The 21679-nt window shown below is 43.9% G+C and overlaps 2 protein-coding genes across 4 annotated transcripts in view; both read right to left on the bottom strand.

Moving 5' to 3' along the window:
* The window catches only part of LOC118945757 (synaptotagmin-7), a 311878-nt gene that overhangs the window by 30549 nt on the left and 259650 nt on the right, over positions 1-21679 (bottom strand). The window lies entirely within an intron of this gene.
* LOC149983681 (uncharacterized) lies at positions 898-6480 on the bottom strand. Its single transcript, XM_090233394.1, has 4 exons — positions 6445-6480; positions 2753-3144; positions 1257-1495; positions 898-983 (listed from the first exon to the last, which is right to left on the bottom strand). Exons 1-4 carry the CDS (start codon positions 6478-6480, stop codon positions 898-900), a joined length of 753 nt encoding a protein of 250 aa, XP_090089520.1.

The following is a 21679-nucleotide window of genomic DNA, read 5'->3' as shown; positions in this document are numbered from 1 at the left end:
CGTATAGTGACATAGACAGACACGTATAGTGACATAGACATACACGTATAGTGACATAGACAGACACGTATAGTGACATAGACAGACGCGTATAGTGACATAGACAGACGCGTATAGTGACATAGACAGACATGTATAGTGACATAGACAGACATCTATAGTGACATAGACAGACGCGTATAGTGACATAGACAGACATGTATAGTGACATAGACAGACATCTATAGTGACATGTATACTATAGACAGACATGTACATTGACTTGCAGAGGGCCTGATGACATTGCGCAGTACGCGCGTGTGTCTGTGTATTGGTGGGAATTCAACAGCAAAACCAAAAGAGCCAGTGTATCCAAACTGTAAAGTTTACACTTGTAGCACACTGTACAGTTTACACTTGTAGAACACTGTAAAGTGTACACTTGTAGCACACTATAAAGTTTACACTTGTAGCACACAGTACAGTTTACACTTGTAGAACACTGTAAAGTGTACACTTGTAGCACACTGTAAAGTTTACACTTGTAGCACACTGTAAAGTGTACACTTGTAGCACACTGTAAAGTGTACACTTGTAGCACACTGTAAAGTGTACACTTGTAGCACACTGTAAAGTGTACACTTGTAGCACACTGTAAAGTTTAAACTTTTAGCACACTGTAAAGTTTACACTTGTAGCACACTGTAAAGTGTACACTTGTAGCACACTGTAAAGTTTAAACTTTTAACACACTGTAAAGTTTACACTTGTAGCACACAGTAAAGTTTACACTTGTAGCACACTGTAAAGTGTACACTTGTAGCACACTGTAAAGTTTAAACTTTTAGCACACTGTAAAGTGTACACTTTTAGCACACTGTAAAGTTTACACTTGTAGCGCACTGTAAAGCTGACACGCTATAAACTACCATTGAGACAGTTAAACCTGGCCTTCTGCTGTACGTGGAGACAGTTATTGAAGTAGATTAGTGTGGGGGCCAGTTCTGCAACAACACAATATCATCACAACATTTCCAAACAAAGCCAGAAAAAGAAACATAAAAACATTTCGAATGAACTTATAAGACAAGATAGGAGAGAGAGAGAGAAGGGCACAATGAAAGAGAGAGAGAGAGAGAGGAGGAGCCAGTGAGAGAGAGAGAGAGAGAGACAGAGAGAGGAGGAGCCAGTGAGAGAGAGAGAGAGAGAGAGAGAGAGAGAGACAGAGAGAGGAGGAGCCAGTGAGAGAGAGAGAGAGAGAGAGAGAGAGGAGGAGCCAGTGAGAGAGAGAGAGAGAGAGAGAGAGAGAGAGAGAGAGGAGGAGCCAGTGAGAGAGAGAGAGAGAGAGAGAGAGAGAGAGAGAGGAGGAGCCAGTGAGAGAGAGAGAGAGAGAGAGAGAGAGAGAGAGAGAGAGAGAGGAGCCAGTGAGAGAGAGAGAGAGAGAGAGAGAGGAGGAGCCAGTGAGAGAGAGAGAGAGAGAGAGAGAGGAGGAGCCAGTGAGAGAGAGAGAGAGAGGAGGAGCCAGTGAGAGGGCCCAGTTTATGCAATGTTAGACTGACTGGTCAAGGCACATTGAGAGGTAAGGCAACCATAACGATACACTGTTAGGCAACGAAAAATGAAGTGAAAGAAAGAGAGAGAGAGAGAGAGAGAGAGAGAGAGAGAGAGAGACACAGAGAGAGAGAGACAGAGAGAGAGAGAGACAGAGACAGAGACAGAGACAGAGAGAGGAAACGTGATAGAGAGCAGCAGACACACGTTAGAGGCTGCAGAGGAGACATACGGAGGAAGGAAGAAAGAAAAAAAGAACCGACCACCGAAGAAGTATAGAAGCAGAGTTAAACATGAATCTGTATTAGAGAGAACAGGCAACGTTAAATAGCATGAACAACGTGAGGTTAAAGGTTACAGAACGTTCCGGACAGAAACCAAGAGTGACATATTTAACAAAACAGCAGCACGTTGGGAGAAAAACTGAGCTGCAAGAAAGAAATGAGAAATGAGAGAGAGAACGAAGGAAAGCCTTGAAACGCAAGAAAGGCTTTGTTTTTTTGTTGTCAGTTTGATTGAAATAAAGACCAAAAGAAGGAAAGGTTTTGTATCAAAGAATAAAGACCAAATAAAGGCAGAAGAAGAAGACAGTATAATGAAAAGGAAACAGAGGAGGAAATAAATATGCTACAAAGGGAAAGAAGAAGAAGAGACATCTAAAAATACATAAGAAGAAGAAGATTAGTCACCGGAAGAAGAAGAAGAAATATCAAGGTCAAGAGATATTTAGAAGGAGAGCAGAATGAGAGAAGGATACGAGAGGAGAGAGGGAGTGGAGAGAGAGAGAGGAGGAGAGGAGAGAGAGAGGGAGTGGAGGAGAGGAGAGGAGAGGAGAGAAGGAGAGCAGAATGAGAGAAGGATAGGAGAGGAGAGAGAGAGGGAGTGGAGAGAGGAGAGGAGAGAGAGAGAGGAGGAGAGGAGAGAGAGAGGGAGTGGAGGAGAGGAGAGGAGAGAAGGAGAGCAGAATGAGAGAAGGATAGGAGAGGAGAGAGAGAGGGAGTGGAGAGAGGAGAGGAGAGAGAGAGGGAGTGGAGGAGAGGAGAGAAGGAGAGGACAGAGGGAGTGGAGGAGAGAGAGAGAGAGGAGGAGAGGAGAGAGAGAGAGAGGGAGTGGAGGAGAGGAGAGAAGGAGAGCAGAATGAGAGAAGGATAGGAGAGGAGAGAGGGAGTGGAGAGAGAGAGAGAGGAGAGGAGAGAGAGAGGGAGTGGAGGAGAGGAGAGAAGGAGAGGAGAGAGAGAGTGGAGGAGAGAGAGAGAGAGGAGGAGAGGAGAGAGAGAAGGAGTGGAGGAGAGAAGGAGAGCAGAATGAGAGAAGGATAGGAGAGGAGAGAGGGAGTGGAGGAGAGATAGAGGGAGTGGAGGAGAGAGAGAAAGAGAAGGAGAGAGAGAGAGAGAGAGAAGGAGAGAGAGTGGAGGAGAGAGAGAGAGAAGGAGAGGAGCGAAATGGGGGAGTGGAGGAGAGAGAGAGAGAAGGAGAGAGAGAGAGAGAGAAGGAGAGAGAGTGGAGGAGAGAGAGAGAGAAGGAGAGGAGCGAGAGGGGGAGTGGAGGAGAGAGAGAGAGAGAAAGAGAGAGAGAGAGAGAGAGAGAGAGAGAGAGAGAGAGAGAGAGAGAAAGCTAGAGCGAGCGTGAGAGAGTAGGAGAGAGAGACATGTAGATATACCACATACAAACATAATATAACACAAAACATAAAAATACAGGAGAGGAGAATTGTAAATCTAAAGGATACACACATTTAGAGTGTTACTGAAGAGGGAGATATTAGTTATGGAATGATAGAAACTGTGTCCCAACGGAGTACTTTTATCCACTTACAATACTGACAACTGATTGGTCCAGACTCAGGAAGTATAACACTCTAAAGGTGTGGCTTGGGAAGGTGGAGTCACAGCACAGGTCTGGCATTGGTAACGTGCATATATCATAAATAAGCAAGTGTCATTCGGGTGTCACTCTCAAAGAGTGAGGGCAATACCCTGGAAAAGGCAGGAAAAAGCAAGGAACCGCCCCACCAAAAAAACTGTCTGTCTGTCCAGAATTCTGTCTATCGACAATTCAGAGGATGTTTGTTTTTGAAGGAGTATTGTCCTGTATGTTTTGTGTAATTTGTGTGAAGAAAACAAATCACAATTCCAGTTGAAAGAAAACTGATTGTGTACTAATTTCCAGAAGACGACACAGACAGAACCAGATTAAAAACTACTGACAGAGAGACAGACAGAGAATGCAAGCAAGGCAAGACAGACAGAGAGACAGACAGACGGACGGACGGACAGGCACCAGAGAGAGAGATGAGAGGGAGGAGGGGGAAGAGGAGGGGTGTTATCAAGGACAGGGGAGGGTGGGTTGTTCTCAATTAGTGTTATTGGTATTATTTTATTATTTTATTTTATTATTATATTTTAATTGAGGTAACAGCATTGAAAGGGGGTCGGCTAGTTTTACTCTAGGTGGAGAGGTTGAGAGGAGAGGAAAATAATTAGTTTAGGCTCTAACCTCTGGTCTGAGAATGAATGAACTCTAAGTATTGACAACACAAGGAGAGACTCAATTCATTCTAGAATCTCTTGACTCCACTACACCTCCCTCCTCCTTTCCCTCCTCCTCTATCGATGAAGAGGTCTTCAATAATTCATTGTCCATCATGCTTCATTCAGGGGGTGCAGTGAGCAGTCACAATGCATTCTCAGGTATGTAGGTTAGAGCTAGTTGTGTGTTTGGATGGTGGTGCATCCAGGGAAATGATCTACCTACCAAACCTGTTTCTACGTACCAAACCTGTTTCTACGTACCAAACCTGTTTCTACCTATCAAACCTGTTTCTACCTACCAAACCTGTTTCTACTTACCAAACCTTGTTTCTACCTACCAAACCTTGTTTCTACCTACCAAACCTTGTTTCTACGTACCAAACATTGTTTCTACGTACCAAACCTTGTTTCTACGACTGGGTCGCGTCCCATAGATACAGAACAAAAAGACTGAATGACTGGGTCGAGTCCATAGATACAGAACAAAAAGACTAAACGACTGGGTCGAGTCCATAGATACAGAACAAAATGACTGAACGACTGGGTCGCGTCCCATAGATACAGAACAAAATGACTGAACGACTGGGTCGCGTCCCATAGATACAGAACAAAAAGACTGAATGACTGGGTCGCGTCCCATAGATACAGAACAAAAAGACTTGAACGACTGGGTCGCGTCCCATAGATACAGAACAAAATGACTGAACGACTGGGTCGCGTCCCATAGATACAGAACAAAATGACTGAACGACTGGGTCGCGTCCCATAGATACAGAACAAAAAGACTGAATGACTGGGTCGCGTCCCATAGATACAGAACAAAAAGACTTGAACGACTGGGTCGCGTCCCATAGATACAGAACAAACAGACTGAACGACTGGGTCGAGTCCATAGATACAGAACAAAAAGACTGAATGACTGGGTAGAGTCCATAGATACAGAACAAAAAGACTGAACGACTGGGTCGCGTCCCATAGATACAGAACAAAAAGACTGAATGACTGGGTCACGTCCCATAGATACAGAACAAAAAGACTGAACGACTGGGTCGCGTCCCATAGATACAGAACAATAAGACTGAATGACTGGGTCTCGTCCCATAGATACAGAACAAAAAGACTGAACGACTGGGTCGAGTCCATAGATACAGAACAAAAACACTGAACGACTGGGTCGAGTCCATAGATACAGAACAAAAAGACTGAACGACTGGGTCGAGTCCATAGATACAGAACAAAAAGACTGAACGACTGGGTCGAGTCCATAGATACAGAACAAAAAGACTGAACGACTGGGTCGAGTCCCATAGATACTGAACAAACAGACTGAACGACTGGGTCGCGTCCCATAGATACAGAACAAACAGACTGAACGACTGTGTCAAGTCCATAGATACAGAACAAAAAGACTGAACGACTGGGTCGAGTCCATAGATACAGAACAAACAGACTGAACGACTGGGTCGTGTCCATCGATACAGAACAAAAAGACTGAACGACTGGGTCGCATCCCATAGATACAGAACAAACAGACTGAATGACTGGGTCGCGTCCCATAGATACAGAACAAAATGACTGAACGACTGGGTCGCGTCCCATAGATACAGAACAAAATGACTGAACGACTGGGTCGCGTCCCATAGATACAGAACAAAAAGACTGAATGACTGGGTCGCGTCCCATAGATACAGAACAAAAACACTGAACGACTGGGTCGCGTCCCATAGATACAGAACAAAATGACTGAACGACTGGGTCGCGTCCCATAGATACAGAACAAAAAGACTAAACGACTGGGTCGCATCCCATAGATACAGAACAAAATGACTGAACGACTGGGTCGAGTCCATAGATACAGAACAAAAAGACTGAATGACTGGGTCGCGTCCCATAGATACAGAACAAAAAGACTGAACGACTGTGTCAAGTCCATAGATACAGAACAAAATGACTGAACGACTGGGTCGCGTCCCATAGATACAGAACAAAAGGACTGAACGACTGGGTCGAGTCCATAGATACAGAACAAAAAGATTGAACGACTGGGTCGAGTCCATAGATACAGAACAAAAAGATTGAACGACTGGGTCGGGTCCATAGATACAGAACAAAAAGATTGAACGACTGGGTTGAGTCCATAGAAACAGAGCAAAAAGACTGAACGACTGGCAACCGAACCGATAGAACGAACGAAAAGCCGTCTTGGGTAGCAACCCTAGATCTGTGCCGGGACTATAATCTACGTGGATGTGGATGAAATAGCAGCAATAAACTAATCAAAATGTATTTTTAATGAAAACATGAAAATCATTATTTGAAAATGTTGGTAACCCGTTGTATAAAAGTGATAATGCCCTCGAAGTCTATGTTTGTTAGATCCGACTTCGTCTCGTGCCTCCAGCACCTGCTTCTCTGGCATTATCACCTAACTATAAGACTATACAATTGACTATACTATACTATATGACCATAACATACTATATGTCTAAACTATACTATATGACTATACTATATTTGTCACGCCCTGGCCTTAGTATTTTGTGTTTTCTTTATTATTTTGGTCAGGACAGGGTGTGACATGGGGATTTATGTGGTGTGTTTTGTCTAGGGTTTTTTTGTAGGTTATGGGATTGTGGTTAGTGAAGTAGTCTAGGTAAGTCTATGGTTGCCTAGAGTGGTTCTCAATCAGAGGCAGGTGTTTATCGTTGTCTCTGATTGGGAACCATATTTAGGCAGCCATATTCTTTGAGTATTTCGTGGGTGATTGTTCCTGTCTCTGTGTTTGTTGCACCAGATAGGGCTGTTTCGGTTTTTCACGGTTATTGTTTTTGTAAACCGTTCGTCTTTTCATCTTTCATTCAAGATGTTTATGAATAACCACGCTGCATTTTGGTCCTCCTCTCTTTCAACGGAAGAAAACCGTAACAATATTATATGAATATACTATATGGCCATACTATACTATATGACTATACTATACTATATGACTATACTATATGACCATACTATACTATACTATATGACTATACTATACTATATGGCTATACTATACGACACTATATGACTATACTATACCATACCATACTATACTATGTACTACATTATATGACAATACTATGCTATATGAATATACATACTATATGACTATACTATACCATACTATATGACTATACTATACTATATGATTATACTATACTATATGACTATACTACATGGCTATACTATACTATATGGCTATACTATACTATATGACTATACTATACTATCTAGCTGTACTACATTATATGACAATACTATGCTATATGAATATACATACTATATGACTATACTATACCATACTATATGACTATACTATACTATATGGCTATACTATACTATATGACTATACTATACTATATGGCTATACTATACTATATGACTATACTATACTATACTATATGACTATACTATACTATATGATTATACTATACTATATGACTATACTATACTATATGGCTATACTATACTATATGATTATACTATACTATATGACTATACTATACTATATGGCTATACTATACTATCTAGCTGTACTACATTATATGGCTATACTATACTATATGATTATACTATACTATATGACTATACTATATACTATATGACTATACTATACTATATGACTATACTATACTATATGGCTATACTATACTATATGGCTATACTATACTATATGATTATACTATACTATATGACTATACTATATACTATATGACTATATAACTATACTATACTATTTGGCTTTATGACTATACTATACTATATGACTATACGACTATACCATACTATACTACATGACTATATGACTATACTATACTACATGACTATGCTATACTACATGGCTATACTATACTATATGGCTATACTATATGACAATACTGTACTATTTGACTATACTTTACGACTATACTATATGACTACACTATACTATATGACTATACTATACTACATGACTCCACTATACTACATGACTCCACTATACTACATGACTACACTATACTATATGACTACACTATACTATATGACTACACTATACTATATGACTATACTATACTATATGGCTATACTATACTATATGACTATACTATACCATACTATATGACTATACTATACTATATGGCTATACTATACTATATGACTATACTATACTATATGGCTATACTATACTATATGACTATACTATACTATACTATATGACTATACTATACTATATGATTATACTATACTATATGACTATACTATACTATATGGCTATACTATACTATATGATTATACTATACTATATGACTATACTATACTATATGGCTATACTATACTATCTAGCTGTACTACATTATATGGCTATACTATACTATATGATTATACTATACTATATGACTATACTATATACTATATGACTATACTATACTATATGACTATACTATACTATATGGCTATACTATACTATATGGCTATACTATACTATATGATTATACTATACTATATGACTATACTATATACTATATGACTATATAACTATACTATACTATTTGGCTTTATGACTATACTATACTATATGACTATACGACTATACCATACTATACTACATGACTATATGACTATACTATACTACATGACTATGCTATACTACATGGCTATACTATACTATATGGCTATACTATATGACAATACTGTACTATTTGACTATACTTTACGACTATACTATATGACTACACTATACTATATGACTATACTATACTACATGACTCCACTATACTACATGACTCCACTATACTACATGACTACACTATACTATATGACTACACTATAATACATGACTACACTATACTATATGACCACACTATACTATATGACTATACTATACTACATGACTACACTATACTATATGACTATACTATACTACATGACTACACTATACTATATGACTACACTATACCATATGACTATACTATACTGCATGACTACACTATACTATATGACTATACTATACTACATGACTACACTATACTATATGACTACACAATACTATATGACTACACTATAATACATGACTACGCTATACTATATGACCACACTATACTATATGACTATACTATACTACATGACTACACTATACCATATGACTATACTATACTACATGACTACACTATACTATATGAATACACTATACCATATGACTATACTATACTGCATGACTACACTATACTATATGACTACACTATAATACATGACTATGCTATATGACCACACTATACTATATGACTATACTATACTACATGACTACACTGTACTATATGACTACACAATAATACATGACTATACTATATGACCACACTATACTATATGACTATACTATACTACATGACTACACTGTACTATATGACTACACAATAATACATGACTATACTATATGACCACACTATACTATATGACTATACTATACTACATGACTACACTATACTATATGACTACACAATACTATATGACTACACTATAATACATGACTACACTATACTATATGACCACACTATACTATATGACTATACTATACAACATGACTACACTATACTATATGACTACACTATACCATATGACTATACTATACTGCATGACTACACTATACTATATGACTATACTATACTACATGACTACACTATACTATATGACCACACTATACTATATGACTACACTATACTACATGACTACACTATACTACATGACTATACTACATGCCCGTGTTACCAGGCTACAGTAGACAACATTAACCACGATAGAGACTGTTGTTGTTACCAGGCTACAGTAGACAACATTAACCACGATAGAGACTGTTGTTGTTACCAGGCTACAGTAGACAACATTAACCACGATAGAGACTGTTGTTGTTACCAGGCTAGAGTAGACAACATTAACCACGAAAGAGACTGTTGTTGTTACCAGGCTACAGTAGACAACATTAACCACGATAGAGATTGTTGTTGTTACCAGGCTGCAGTAGACAACATTAACCATGATGGAGACTAACTGTTGTTGTTACCAGGCTACAGTAGACAACATTAACCGCGGTGGAGACTAACTGTTGTTGTTACCAGGCTACAGTAGACAACATTAACCAGGATGGAGACTAACTGTTGTTGTTACCAGGCTGCAGTAGACAATGGTAACCATGGGGAGGCAGAGTGGACTAAAGTTTTGATGCTCCCCCAGCGCAGCCACAGAAAGTAGGGCGATAGGCATATCAAAGGCTCTGGAAACATAGAGGACAAATATGAGGTTTATGGGGGTGAGGGAGAGGAGGTGAGCGGGAGAGGGGTGAGGGAGAGGAGGGGAGAGGGGAGAGCGAGGGAGAGGAGGGGAAAGGGGTGAGAAAGAGGAGGGGAGAGGGTGAGGGAGAGGAGGGAAGAGGGGTGAGGGAAAGTAGGGGAGAGGGAGAGAGAGGGGAGAGGGAGAGGAGGGGACAGGGGTGAGGAAGAGGAAGAGGAGGGGAGGGGGGTGAAGGAGGGGAGAGGAGGGGATAGGGAGAGGAGGGGAGAGGAGAGGATAGGGAGAGGAGGGGAGAGAAGGAGAGAGGGAGAGGGGGGTGACATGAGGAACAGAGGGAAAGTGAATGGAAGTGTGAAGGCAGCAAACAGGCAGAAACATTGACAACAACCAACTCAGATAAGAAGAGGATATATGACAGGTACAGGTGTGAGCCTTGCAGAGACACAGGAACACATAAACACACACGGGCACACAGACAGACAGGACGACATAGAGGAGGCAGGCGGAGGTTGTTTGGGTTTCAACACCGTGACCTGTAATACTACCCTGTGTTTTACCTGACCCAGCGAGAGAGAGGGGGACAGCAGCTCCAAGAAAGAGGGGGGGGGGGGGGGGGGGGGGGGAATGGGGTAGGGGGGGGGGAGATACATCTCCTCTAGGCTGAGGAGAGACGTGAGAAACACAGCTAACCCTCTTTCAGAGAGCAAAAAGATTTCCCTGCACCCCAAAAGGAAACACACACACAAACACACACCAACACAGACACACACACACACACACACACACATACACACACACACACACACACACACACACACACACACACAATGACGATCGCAAACACACGATCACGAACACACACAGTGGCACACGCACACACACACGCGCACACGCACACACACACACGTGATACATCTCCTCTAGGTTGAGGAGAGACGTGAGAAACACAGCTATCCCTCTTTCAGAGAGTAAAAAGATTTCCCTGCACCCCAAAAGGAAGCACACACACACACACACACACACACACTCACACACGCACACACACACGTCCCAATGCCCACCCCCCAACATTGAAACCCATTCATTAAAGCCCCTGCTAGCTAGCCAGCTAGCTCCAGCTTTCATTAGCTTCACGCTCGGCAGACAGCACATCACCAGAGAGCAGAGAGGAAATGTACTATTCTAACATGCTGCTACTGGTCACATAACAAAGACTTCTCTGAAAAACATTGCACTGTATTGACAACCCAACACAATAGTAAACCAGCATTATCATCTCAAGACCAATGTAAAGCAGCAATATCATCCAAGACCATAGTAAACCAGTACTGTATTCACAACCCAAGACCATAGTAAACCAGCATTATCATCCGAGACCGTAGTAAATAAGCATTATCATCCGAGACCGTAGAAAACCAGCATTATCACCCAAGACCATAGTAAACCAGCATTAACATCAAAGACCATAGTAAACCAGCATTATCATCCAAGACCATTGTAAACAGCATTATCACCCAAGACCATAGAAAACAGCATTATCATCCAAGACCATAGTAAACCAGTACTGTATTCACAACCAGAGACCATAGTAAACCAGCATTATCATCCAAGGCCATAGTAAACCAGCATTATCATCCAAGGCCATAGTAAACCAGCATTATCATCAAAGACCATAGTAAACCAGAACTGCATTCACACCACACCATAGTAAACCAGTACTGCATTCACACCACACCATAGTAAACCAGTACTGCATTCACACCACACCATAGTAAACCAGTACTGTATTCACACCCCACATCATAGTTAAACAGCATTATAATCTAACAACATCTGCTCAGACCTGCATGCTAACACCTGCAGTCCTAGTGTCTCCATGCTAACAGTCCTAGTGTCTCCATGCTAACACCTCCAGTCCTAGTGTCTCCATGCTAACACCTGCAGTCCTAGTGTCTCCATGCTAACACCTGCAGTCCTAGTGTCTCCATGCTAATAGTCCTAGTGTCTCCATGCTAACACCTCCAGTCCTAGTGTCTCCATGCTAACACCTACAGTCCTAGTGTCTCCATGCTAACAGTCCTAGTGTCTCCATGCTAACACCTCCAGTCCTAGTGTCTCCATGCTAACACCTCCAGTCCTAGTGTCTCCATGCTAACACCTGCAGTCCTAGTGTCTCCATGCTAACAGTCCTAGTGTCTCCATGCTAACACCTCCAGTCCTAGTGTCTCCATGCTAACACCTACAGTCCTAGTGTCTCCATGCTAACACCTGCAGTCCTAGTGTCTCCATGCTAACAGTCCTAGTGTCTCCATGCTAACACCTCCAGTCCTAGTGTCTCCATGCTAACACCTGCAGTCCTAGTGTCTCCATGCTAACAGTCCTAGTGTCTCCATAATAACAGTCCTAGTGTCTCCATGCTAACAGTCCTAGTGTCTCCATAATAACAGTCCTAGTGTCTCCATGCTAACACCTCAAGTCCTAGTGTCTCCATGCTAACTGTACTAGTGTCTCCATGCTAACTGTACTAGTGTCTCCATGCTAACACATCCAGTCCTAGTGTCTCCATGCTAACAGTCCTAGTGTCTCCATGCTAACACATCCAGTCCTAGTGTCTCCATGCTAACAGTCCTAGTGTCTCCATGCAAACACATCCAGTCCAAGTGTCTCCATGCTAACAGTCCTAGTGTCTCCATGCTAACAGTCCTAGTGTCTCCGTGCTAACAGTCCTAGTGTCTCATTGTTAACAGTCCTAGTGTCTCCATGCTAACAGTCATAGTGTCTCCATGCTAACACCTCCAGTCCTAGTGTCTCCATGCTAACAGTCCTAGTGTCTCCGTGCTAACAGTCCTAGTGTCTCCATGCTAACAGTCCTAGTGTCTCCATGCTAAGAGTCATAGAGTCTCCATGCTAACAGTAGTAGTGTCTCCATGCTAACACCTCCAGTCCTAGTGTCTCCATGCTAACATTCCTAGTGTCTCCGTGCTAACAGTCCTAGTGTCTCCATGCTAACAGTCCTAGTGTCTCCAAGCTAACAGTCCTAGTGTCTCCATGCTAACAGTCCTAGTGTCTCCATGCTAAGAGTCCTAGTGTCTCCATGCTAACAGTCCAAAGTGTCTCCATGTTAACAGTCCTAGTGTCTCCATGCTAACACCTCCAGTCCTAGTGTCTCCATGCTAACAGTCCTAGTGTCTCCATGCAAACACATCAAGTCCAAGTGTCTCCATGCTAACAGTCCTAGTGTCTCCATGCTAACAGTCCTAGTGTCTCCATGCTAACAGTCCTAGTGTCTCCATGCTAACACCTCCAGTCCTAGTGTCTCCATGCTAACAGTCCTAGTGTCTCCATGCAAACACATCAAGTCCAAGTGTCTCCATGCTAACAGTCCTAGTGTCTCCATGCTAACAGTCCTAGTGTCTCCATGCTAACAGTCCTAGTGTCTCCATGCTAACACCTCCAGTCCTAGTGTCTCCATGCTAACATTCCTAGTGTCTCCATGCTAACAGTCCTAGTGTCTCCATGCTAACAGTACTAGTGTCTCCATGCTAACACCACCAGTCCTAGTGTCTCCATGCTAACAGTCCTAGTGTCTCCATGCTAACAGTCCTAGTGTCTCCATGCTAACACCTCCAGTCCTAGTGTCTCCATGCTAACATTCCTAGTGTCTCCATGCTAAGAGTCATAGAGTCTCCATGCTAACAGTAGTAGTGTCTCCATGCTAACACCTCCTGTCCTAGTGTCTCCATGCTAACAGTCCTAGTGTCTCCATGCTAACACCTCCAGTCCTAGTGTCTCCATGCTAACTGTACTAGTGTCTCCATGCTAACAGTCCTAGTGTCTCCATGCTAACAGTCCCAGTGTCTCCATGCTAACACATCCAGTCCTAGTGTCTCCATGCTAACAGTCCTAGTGTCTCCATGCAAACACATCCAGTCCAAGTGTCTCCATGCTAACAGTCCTAGTGTCTCCATGCTAACAGTCCTAGTGTCTCCATGCTAACAGTCTTAGTGTCTCCATGCTAACAGTCCTAGTGTCTCCATGCTAACAGTCCTAGTGTCTCCATGCTAACACCTCCAGTCCTAGTGTCTCCATGCTAACATTCCTAGTGTCTCCATGCTAACAGTCCTAGTGTCTCCATGCTAACAGTCCTAGTGTCTCCATGCTAACACCACCAGTCCTAGTGTCTCCATGCTAACAGTCCTAGTGTCTCCATGCTAACAGTCCTAGTGTCTCCATGCTAACACCTCCAGTCCTAGTGTCTCCATGCTAACATTCCTAGTGTCTCCATGCTAAGAGTCATAGAGTCTCCATGCTAACAGTAGTAGTGTCTCCATGCTAACACCTCCTGTCCTAGTGTCTCCATGCTAACAGTCCTAGTGTCTCCATGCTAACACCTCCAGTCCTAGTGTCTCCATGCTAACTGTACTAGTGTCTCCATGCTAACAGTCCTAGTGTCTCCATGCTAACAGTCCCAGTGTCTCCATGCTAACACATCCAGTCCTAGTGTCTCCATGCTAACAGTCCTAGTGTCTCCATGCAAACACATCCAGTCCAAGTGTCTCCATGCTAACAGTCCTAGTGTCTCCATGCTAACAGTCCTAGTGTCTCCATGCTAACACCTCCAGTCCTAGTGTCTCCATGCTAACATTCCTAGTGTCTCCATGCTAACAGTCCTAGTGTCTCCATGCTAACAGTCCTAGTGTCTCCATGCTAACACCACCAGTCCTAGTGTCTCCATGCTAACAGTCCTAGTGTCTCCATGCTAACAGTCCTAGTGTCTCCATGCAAACACATCCAGTCCAAGTGTCTCCATGCTAACAGTCCTAGTGTCTCCATGCTAACAGTCCTAGTGTCTCCATGCTAACAGTCTTAGTGTCTCCATGCTAACACCACCAGTCCTAGTGTCTCCATGCTAACAGTCATAGTGTCTCCATGCTAACACCTCCAGTCCTAGTGTCTCCATGCTAACAGTCCTAGTGTCTCCATGCTAACAGTCATAGTGTCTCCATGCTAACAGTCCTAGTGTCTCCATGCAAAAACCTCCAGTCCTAGTGTCTCCGTGCTAACAGTCCTAGGGTCTCCATGCTAAGAGTCATAGAGTCTCCATGCTAACAGTCCTAGTGTCTCCATGCTAACACCTCCAGTCCTAGTGTCTCCATGCTAACATTCCTAGTGTCTCCGTGCTAACAGTCCTAGTGTCTCCATGCTAACTGTACTAGTGTCTCCATGCTAACAGTCCAAGTGTCTCCATGCTAACAGTCCTAGTGTCTCCATGCTAACAGTCATAGTGTCTCCATGCTAACAGTCCTAGTGTCTCCATGCAAAAACCTCCAGTCCTAGTGTCTCCATGCTAACAGTCCTAGGGTCTCCATGCTAAGAGTCATAGAGTCTCCATGCTAACAGTCCTAGTGTCTCCATGCTAACACCTCCAGTCCTAGTGTCTCCATGCTAACATTCCTAGTGTCTCCGTGCTAACAGTCCTAGTGTCTCCATGTTAACAGTCCTAGTGTCTCCATGCTAACAGTCCTAGTGTCTCCAAGCTAACAGTCCTAGTGTCTCCATGCTAACAGTCCTAGTGTCTCCATGCTAACAGTCCTAGTGTCTCCATGCTAACAGTCATAGTGTCTCCATGCTAACACCTCCAGTCCTAGTTTCTCCATGCTAACATTCCTAGTGTCTCCATTCTAACAGTCCTAGTGTCTCCATGCTAACAGACCTAGTGTCTCCATGCTAACAGTCCTAGTGTGTCCATTCTAACAGTCCTAGTGTCTCCATGCAAAAACCTCCAGTCCTAATGTCTCCATGCTAACAGTCCTAGTGTCTCCATGCTAACAGACCTAGTGTCTCCATGCTAACAATCATAGTGTCTCCATGCTAACACCTCCAGTCCTAGTGTCTCCATGCTAACAGACCTAGTGTCTCCATGCTAACAGTCATAGTGTCTCCATGCTAACACCTCCAGTCCTAGTGTCTCCATGCTAACAGTCCTAGTGTCTCCATGCTAACAGTCCAAGTGTCTCCATGCTAACACATCCAGTCCTAGTATCTCCATGCTAACAGTCCTAGTGTCTCCATGCTAACAGTCCTCGTGTCTCCATGCTAACAGTCCTCGTGTATCCATGCTAACAGTCATAGTGTCTCCATGCTAACAGTCATAGTGTCTCCATGCTAACACCTCCAGTCCTAGTTTCTCCATGCTAACAGTCCTCGTGTATCCATGCTAACAGTCCTAGTGTGTCCATGCTAACAGTCATAGTGTCTCCATGCTAAAACCTCCAGTCCTAGTGTCTCCATGCTAACAGTCCTAGTGTCTCCATGCTAACAGTCCTAGTGTCTCCATGCTAACACCTCCAGTCCTAGTGTCTCCATGCTAACAGTCATAGTGTCACCATGCTAACACCTCCAGTCCTAATGTTTCCATGCTAACAGTCCTAGTGTCTCCATGCTAACACCACCAGTCCTAGTGTCTCCATGCTAACAGTCCTAGTGTCTCCATGCTAACAGTCATAGTGTCTCCATGCTAACACCTCCAGTCCTAGTGTCTCCATGCTAACAGTCCTAGTGTCTCCGTGCTAACAGTCCTAGTGTGTCCATGCTAACAGTCCTAGTGTCTCCATGCTAAGAGTCATAGAGTCTCCATGCTAACAGTCCTAGTGTCTCCATGCTAACACCTCCAGTCCTAGTGTCTCCATGCTAACATTCCTAGTGTCTCCGTGCTAACAGTCCTAGTGTCTCCATGTTAACAGTCCTAGTGTCTCCATGCTAACAGTCATAGTGTCTCCATGCTAACACCTCCAGTCCTAGTGTCTCCATGCTAACAGTCCTAGTGTCTCCGTGCTAACAGTCCTAGTGTCTCCATGCTAACAGTCCTAGTGTCTCCATGCTAAGAGTCATAGAGTCTCCATGCTAACAGTCCTAGTGTCTCCATGCTAACACCTCCAGTCCTAGTGTCTCCATGCTAACACCACCAGTCCTAGTGTCTCCATGCTAACAGTCCTAGTGTCTCCATGCTAACAGTCCTAGTGTCTCCATGCTAACAGTCCTAGTGTCTCCATGCTAACACCTCCAGTCCTAGTGTCTCCATGCTAACTGTACTAGTGTCTCCATGCTAACAGTCCTAGTGTCTCCATGCTAACAGTCCCAGTGTCTCCATGCTAACACATCCAGTCCTAGTGTCTCCATGCTAACAGTCCTAGTGTCTCCATGCAAACACATCCAGTCCAAGTGTCTCCATGCTAACAGTCCTAGTGTCTCCATGCTAACAGTCCTAGTGTCTCCATGCTAACACCACCAGTCCTAGTGTCTCCGTGCTAACAGTCCTAGTGTCTCCATGCTAACACCTCCAGTCCTAGTGTCTCCATGCTAACATTCCTAGTGTCTCCGTGCTAACAGTCCTAGTGTCTCCATGTTAACAGTCCTAGTGTCTCCATGCTAACAGTCATAGTGTCTCCATGCTAACACCTCCAGTCCTAGTGTCTCCATGCTAACATTCCTAGTGTCTCCGTGCTAACAGTCCTAGTGTCTCCATGTTAACAGTCCTAGTGTCTCCATGCTAACAGTCATAGTGTCTCCATGCTAACACCTCCAGTCCTAGTGTCTCCATGCTAACAGTCCTAGTGTCTCCGTGCTAACAGTCCTAGTGTCTCCAAGCTAACAGTCCTAGTGTCTCCATGCTAACAGTCCTAGTGTCTCCATGCTAAGAGTCCTAGTGTCTCCATGCTAACAGTCCAAAGTGTCTCCATGTTAACAGTCCTAGTGTCTCCATGCTAACACCTCCAGTCCTAGTGTCTCCATGCTAACAGTCCTAGTGTCTCCATGCTAAGAGTCCTAGTGTCTCCATGCTAACAGTCATAGTGTCTCCATGCTAACACCTCCAGTCCTAGTGTCTCCATGCTAACAGTCCTAGTGTCTCCGTGCTAACAGTCCTAGTGTCTCCAAGCTAACAGTCCTAGTGTCTCCATGCTAACAGTCCTAGTGTCTCCATGCTAAGAGTCCTAGTGTCTCCATGCTAACAGTCCTAGTGTCTCCATGCTAACACCTCCAGTCCTAGTGTCTCCATGCTAACAGTCCTAGTGTCTCCATGCTAAGAGTCCTAGTGTCTCCATGCTAACAGTCCTAGTGTCTCCATGCTAACACATCAAGTCCAAGTGTCTCCATGCTAACAGTCCTAGTGTCTCCATGCTAACAGTCCTAGTGTCTCCATGCTAACAGTCCTAGTGTCTCCATGCTAACACCTCCAGTCCTAGTGTCTCCATGCTAACATTCCTAGTGTCTCCATGCTAACAGTCCTAGTGTCTCCATGCTAACAGTCCTAGTGTCTCCATGCTAACACCACCAGTCCTAGTGTCTCCATGCTAACAGTCCTAGTGTCTCCATGCTAACAGTCCTAGTGTCTCCATGCTAACAGTCCTAGTGTCTCCATGCTAACACCTCCAGTCCTAGTGTCTCCATGCTAACTGTACTAGTGTCTCCATGCTAACAGTCCTAGTGTCTCCATGCTAACAGTCCTAGTGTCTCCATGCTAACAGTCCTAGTGTCTCCATGCTAACAGTCCTAGTGTCTCCATGCTAACAGTCCTAGTGTCTCCATGCTAACAGTCCTAGTGTCTCCATGCTAACACCACCAGTCCTAGTGTCTCCATGCTAACAGTCATAGTGTCTCCATGCTAACACCTCCAGTCCTAGTGTCTCCATGCTAACAGTCCTAGTGTCTCCATGCTAACAGTCATAGTGTCTCCATGCTAACAGTCCTAGTGTCTCCATGCAAAAACCTCCAGTCCTAGTGTCTCCGTGCTAACAGTCCTAGGGTCTCCATGCTAAGAGTCATAGTGTCTCCATGCTAACACCTCCAGTCCTAGTGTCTCCATGCTAACATTCCTAGTGTCTCCGTGCTAACAGTCCTAGTGTCTCCATGCTAACTGTACTAGTGTCTCCATGCTAACAGTCCAAGTGTCTCCATGCTAACAGTCCTAGTGTCTCCATGCTAACAGTCATAGTGTCTCCATGCTAACAGTCCTAGTGTCTCCATGCAAAAACCTCCAGTCCTAGTGTCTCCATGCTAACAGTCCTAGGGTCTCCATGCTAAGAGTCATAGAGTCTCCATGCTAACAGTCCTAGTGTCTCCATGCTAACACCTCCAGTCCTAGTGTCTCCATGCTAACATTCCTAGTGTCTCCGTGCTAACAGTCCTAGTGTCTCCATGTTAACAGTCCTAGTGTCTCCATGCTAACAGTCCTAGTGTCTCCAAGCTAACAGTCCTAGTGTCTCCATGCTAACAGTCCTAGTGTATCCATGCTAACAGTCCTAGTGTCTCCATGCTAACAGTCCAAGTGTCTCCATGCTAACACCTCCAGTCCTAGTTTCTCCATGCTAACATTCCTAGTGTCTCCATTCTAACAGTCCTAGTGTCTCCATGCTAACAGACCTAGTGTCTCCATGCTAACAGTCCTAGTGTGTCCATTCTAACAGTCCTAGTGTCTCCATGCAAAAACCTCCAGTCCAAATGTCTCCATGCTAACAGTCCTAGTGTCTCCATGCTAACAGACCTAGTGTCTCCATGCTAACAATCATAGTGTCTCCATGCTAACACCTCCAGTCCTAGTGTCTCCAACAGACCTAGTGTCTCCATGCTAACAGTCATAGTGTCTCCATGCTAACACCTCCAGTCCTAGTGTCTCCATGCTAACAGTCCTAGTGTCTCCATGCTAACAGTCCAAGTGTCTCCATGCTAACACATCCAGTCCTAGTATCTCCATGCTAACAGTCCTAGTGTCTCCATGCTAACAGTCCTCGTGTCTCCATGCTAACAGTCCTCATGTATCCATGCTAACAGTCCTAGTGTCTCCATGCTAACAGTCCTAGTGTCTCCATGCTAACAGTCCTAGTGTCTCCATGCTAACAGTCCTAGTGTCTCCATGCTAACACCTCCAGTCCTAGTGTCTCCATGCTAACTGTACTAGTGTCTCCATGCTAACAGTCCTAGTGTCTCCATGCTAACACTCCTAGTGTCTCCATGCTAACAGACCTAGTGTCTCCATGCTAACAATCATAGTGTCTCCATGCTAACACCTCCAGTCCTAGTGTCTCCAACAGACCTAGTGTCTCCATGCTAACAGTCATAGTGTCTCCATGCTAACACCTCCAGTCCTAGTGTCTCCATGCTAACAGTCCTAGTGTCTCCATGCTAACAGTCCAAGTGTCTCCATGCTAACACATCCAGTCCTAGTATCTCCATGCTAACAGTCCTAGTGTCTCCATGCTAACAGTCCTCGTGTCTCCATGCTAACAGTCCTAGTGTCTCCATGCTAACAGTCCTAGTGTCTCCATGCTAACAGTCCTAGTGTCTCCATGCTAACACCTCCAGTCCTAGTGTCTCCATGCTAACATTCCTAGTGTCTCCGTGCTAACAGTCCTAGTGTCTCCATGCTAACTGTACTAGTGTCTCCATGCTAACAGTCCCAGTGTCTCCATGCTAACACATCCAGTCCTAGTGTCTCCATGCTAACAGTCCTAGTGTCTCCATGCAAACACATACAGTCCAAGTGTCTCCATGCTAACAGTCCTAGTGTCTCCATGCTAACAGTCCTAGTGTCTCCATGCTAACAGTCCTAGTGTCTCCATGCTAACACCACCAGTCCTAGTGTCTCCATGCTAACAGTCCTAGTGTCTCCATGCTAACAGTCATAGTGTCTCCATGCTAACACCTCCAGTCCTAGTGTCTCCATGCTAACAGTCCTAGTGTCTCCATGCTAAGAGTCATAGAGTCTCCATGCTAACAGTCCTAGTGTCTCCATGCTAACACCTCCAGTCCTAGTGTCTCCATGCTAACATTCCTAGTGTCTCCGTGCTAACAGTCCTAGTGTCTCCATGCTAACTGTACTAGTGTCTCCATGCTAACAGTCCCAGTGTCTCCATGCTAACACATCCAGTCCTAGTGTCTCCATGCTAACAGTCCTAGTGTCTCCATGCAAACACATCCAGTCCAAGTGTCTCCATGCTAACAGTCCTAGTGTCTCCATGCTAACAGTCCTAGTGTCTCCATGCTAACAGTCCTAGTGTCTCCATGCTAACACCACCAGTCCTAGTGTCTCCATGCTAACAGTCCTAGTGTCTCCGTGCTAACAGTCCTAGTGTCTCCATGCTAACTGTACTAGTGTCTCCATGCTAACAGTCCCAGTGTCTCCATGCTAACACATCCAGTCCTAGTGTCTCCGTGCTAACAGTCCTAGTGTCTCCATGCTAACTGTACTAGTGTCTCCATGCTAACAGTCCCAGTGTCTCCATGCTAACACATCCAGTCCTAGTGTCTCCATGCTAACAGTCCTA

This window comes from Oncorhynchus mykiss, chromosome 4 (assembly GCF_057628025.1).
Source record: "Oncorhynchus mykiss isolate SJ-2025 chromosome 4, ASM5762802v1, whole genome shotgun sequence".
Lineage (NCBI taxonomy): Eukaryota > Metazoa > Chordata > Actinopteri > Salmoniformes > Salmonidae > Oncorhynchus > Oncorhynchus mykiss.
This window is presented reverse-complemented; position numbering and strand designations above follow the sequence as displayed.

Coding starts and splice junctions, on each gene's coding strand:
- LOC149983681 (XM_090233394.1), bottom strand. CDS start 6,480: ATGCCAGAGAAGCAGGTGCTGGAGGCACGAGACGAA. Junction 3,145..6,444: donor TGCTGGAGGCACGAGACGAA/GTCGGATCTAAC, acceptor CGCTCGCTCTAG/CTTTCTCTCTCTCTCTCTCT. Junction 984..1,256: donor TCTCTCTCTCTCTCTCACTG/GCTCCTCCTCTC, acceptor GTGTTGTTGCAG/AACTGGCCCCCACACTAATC.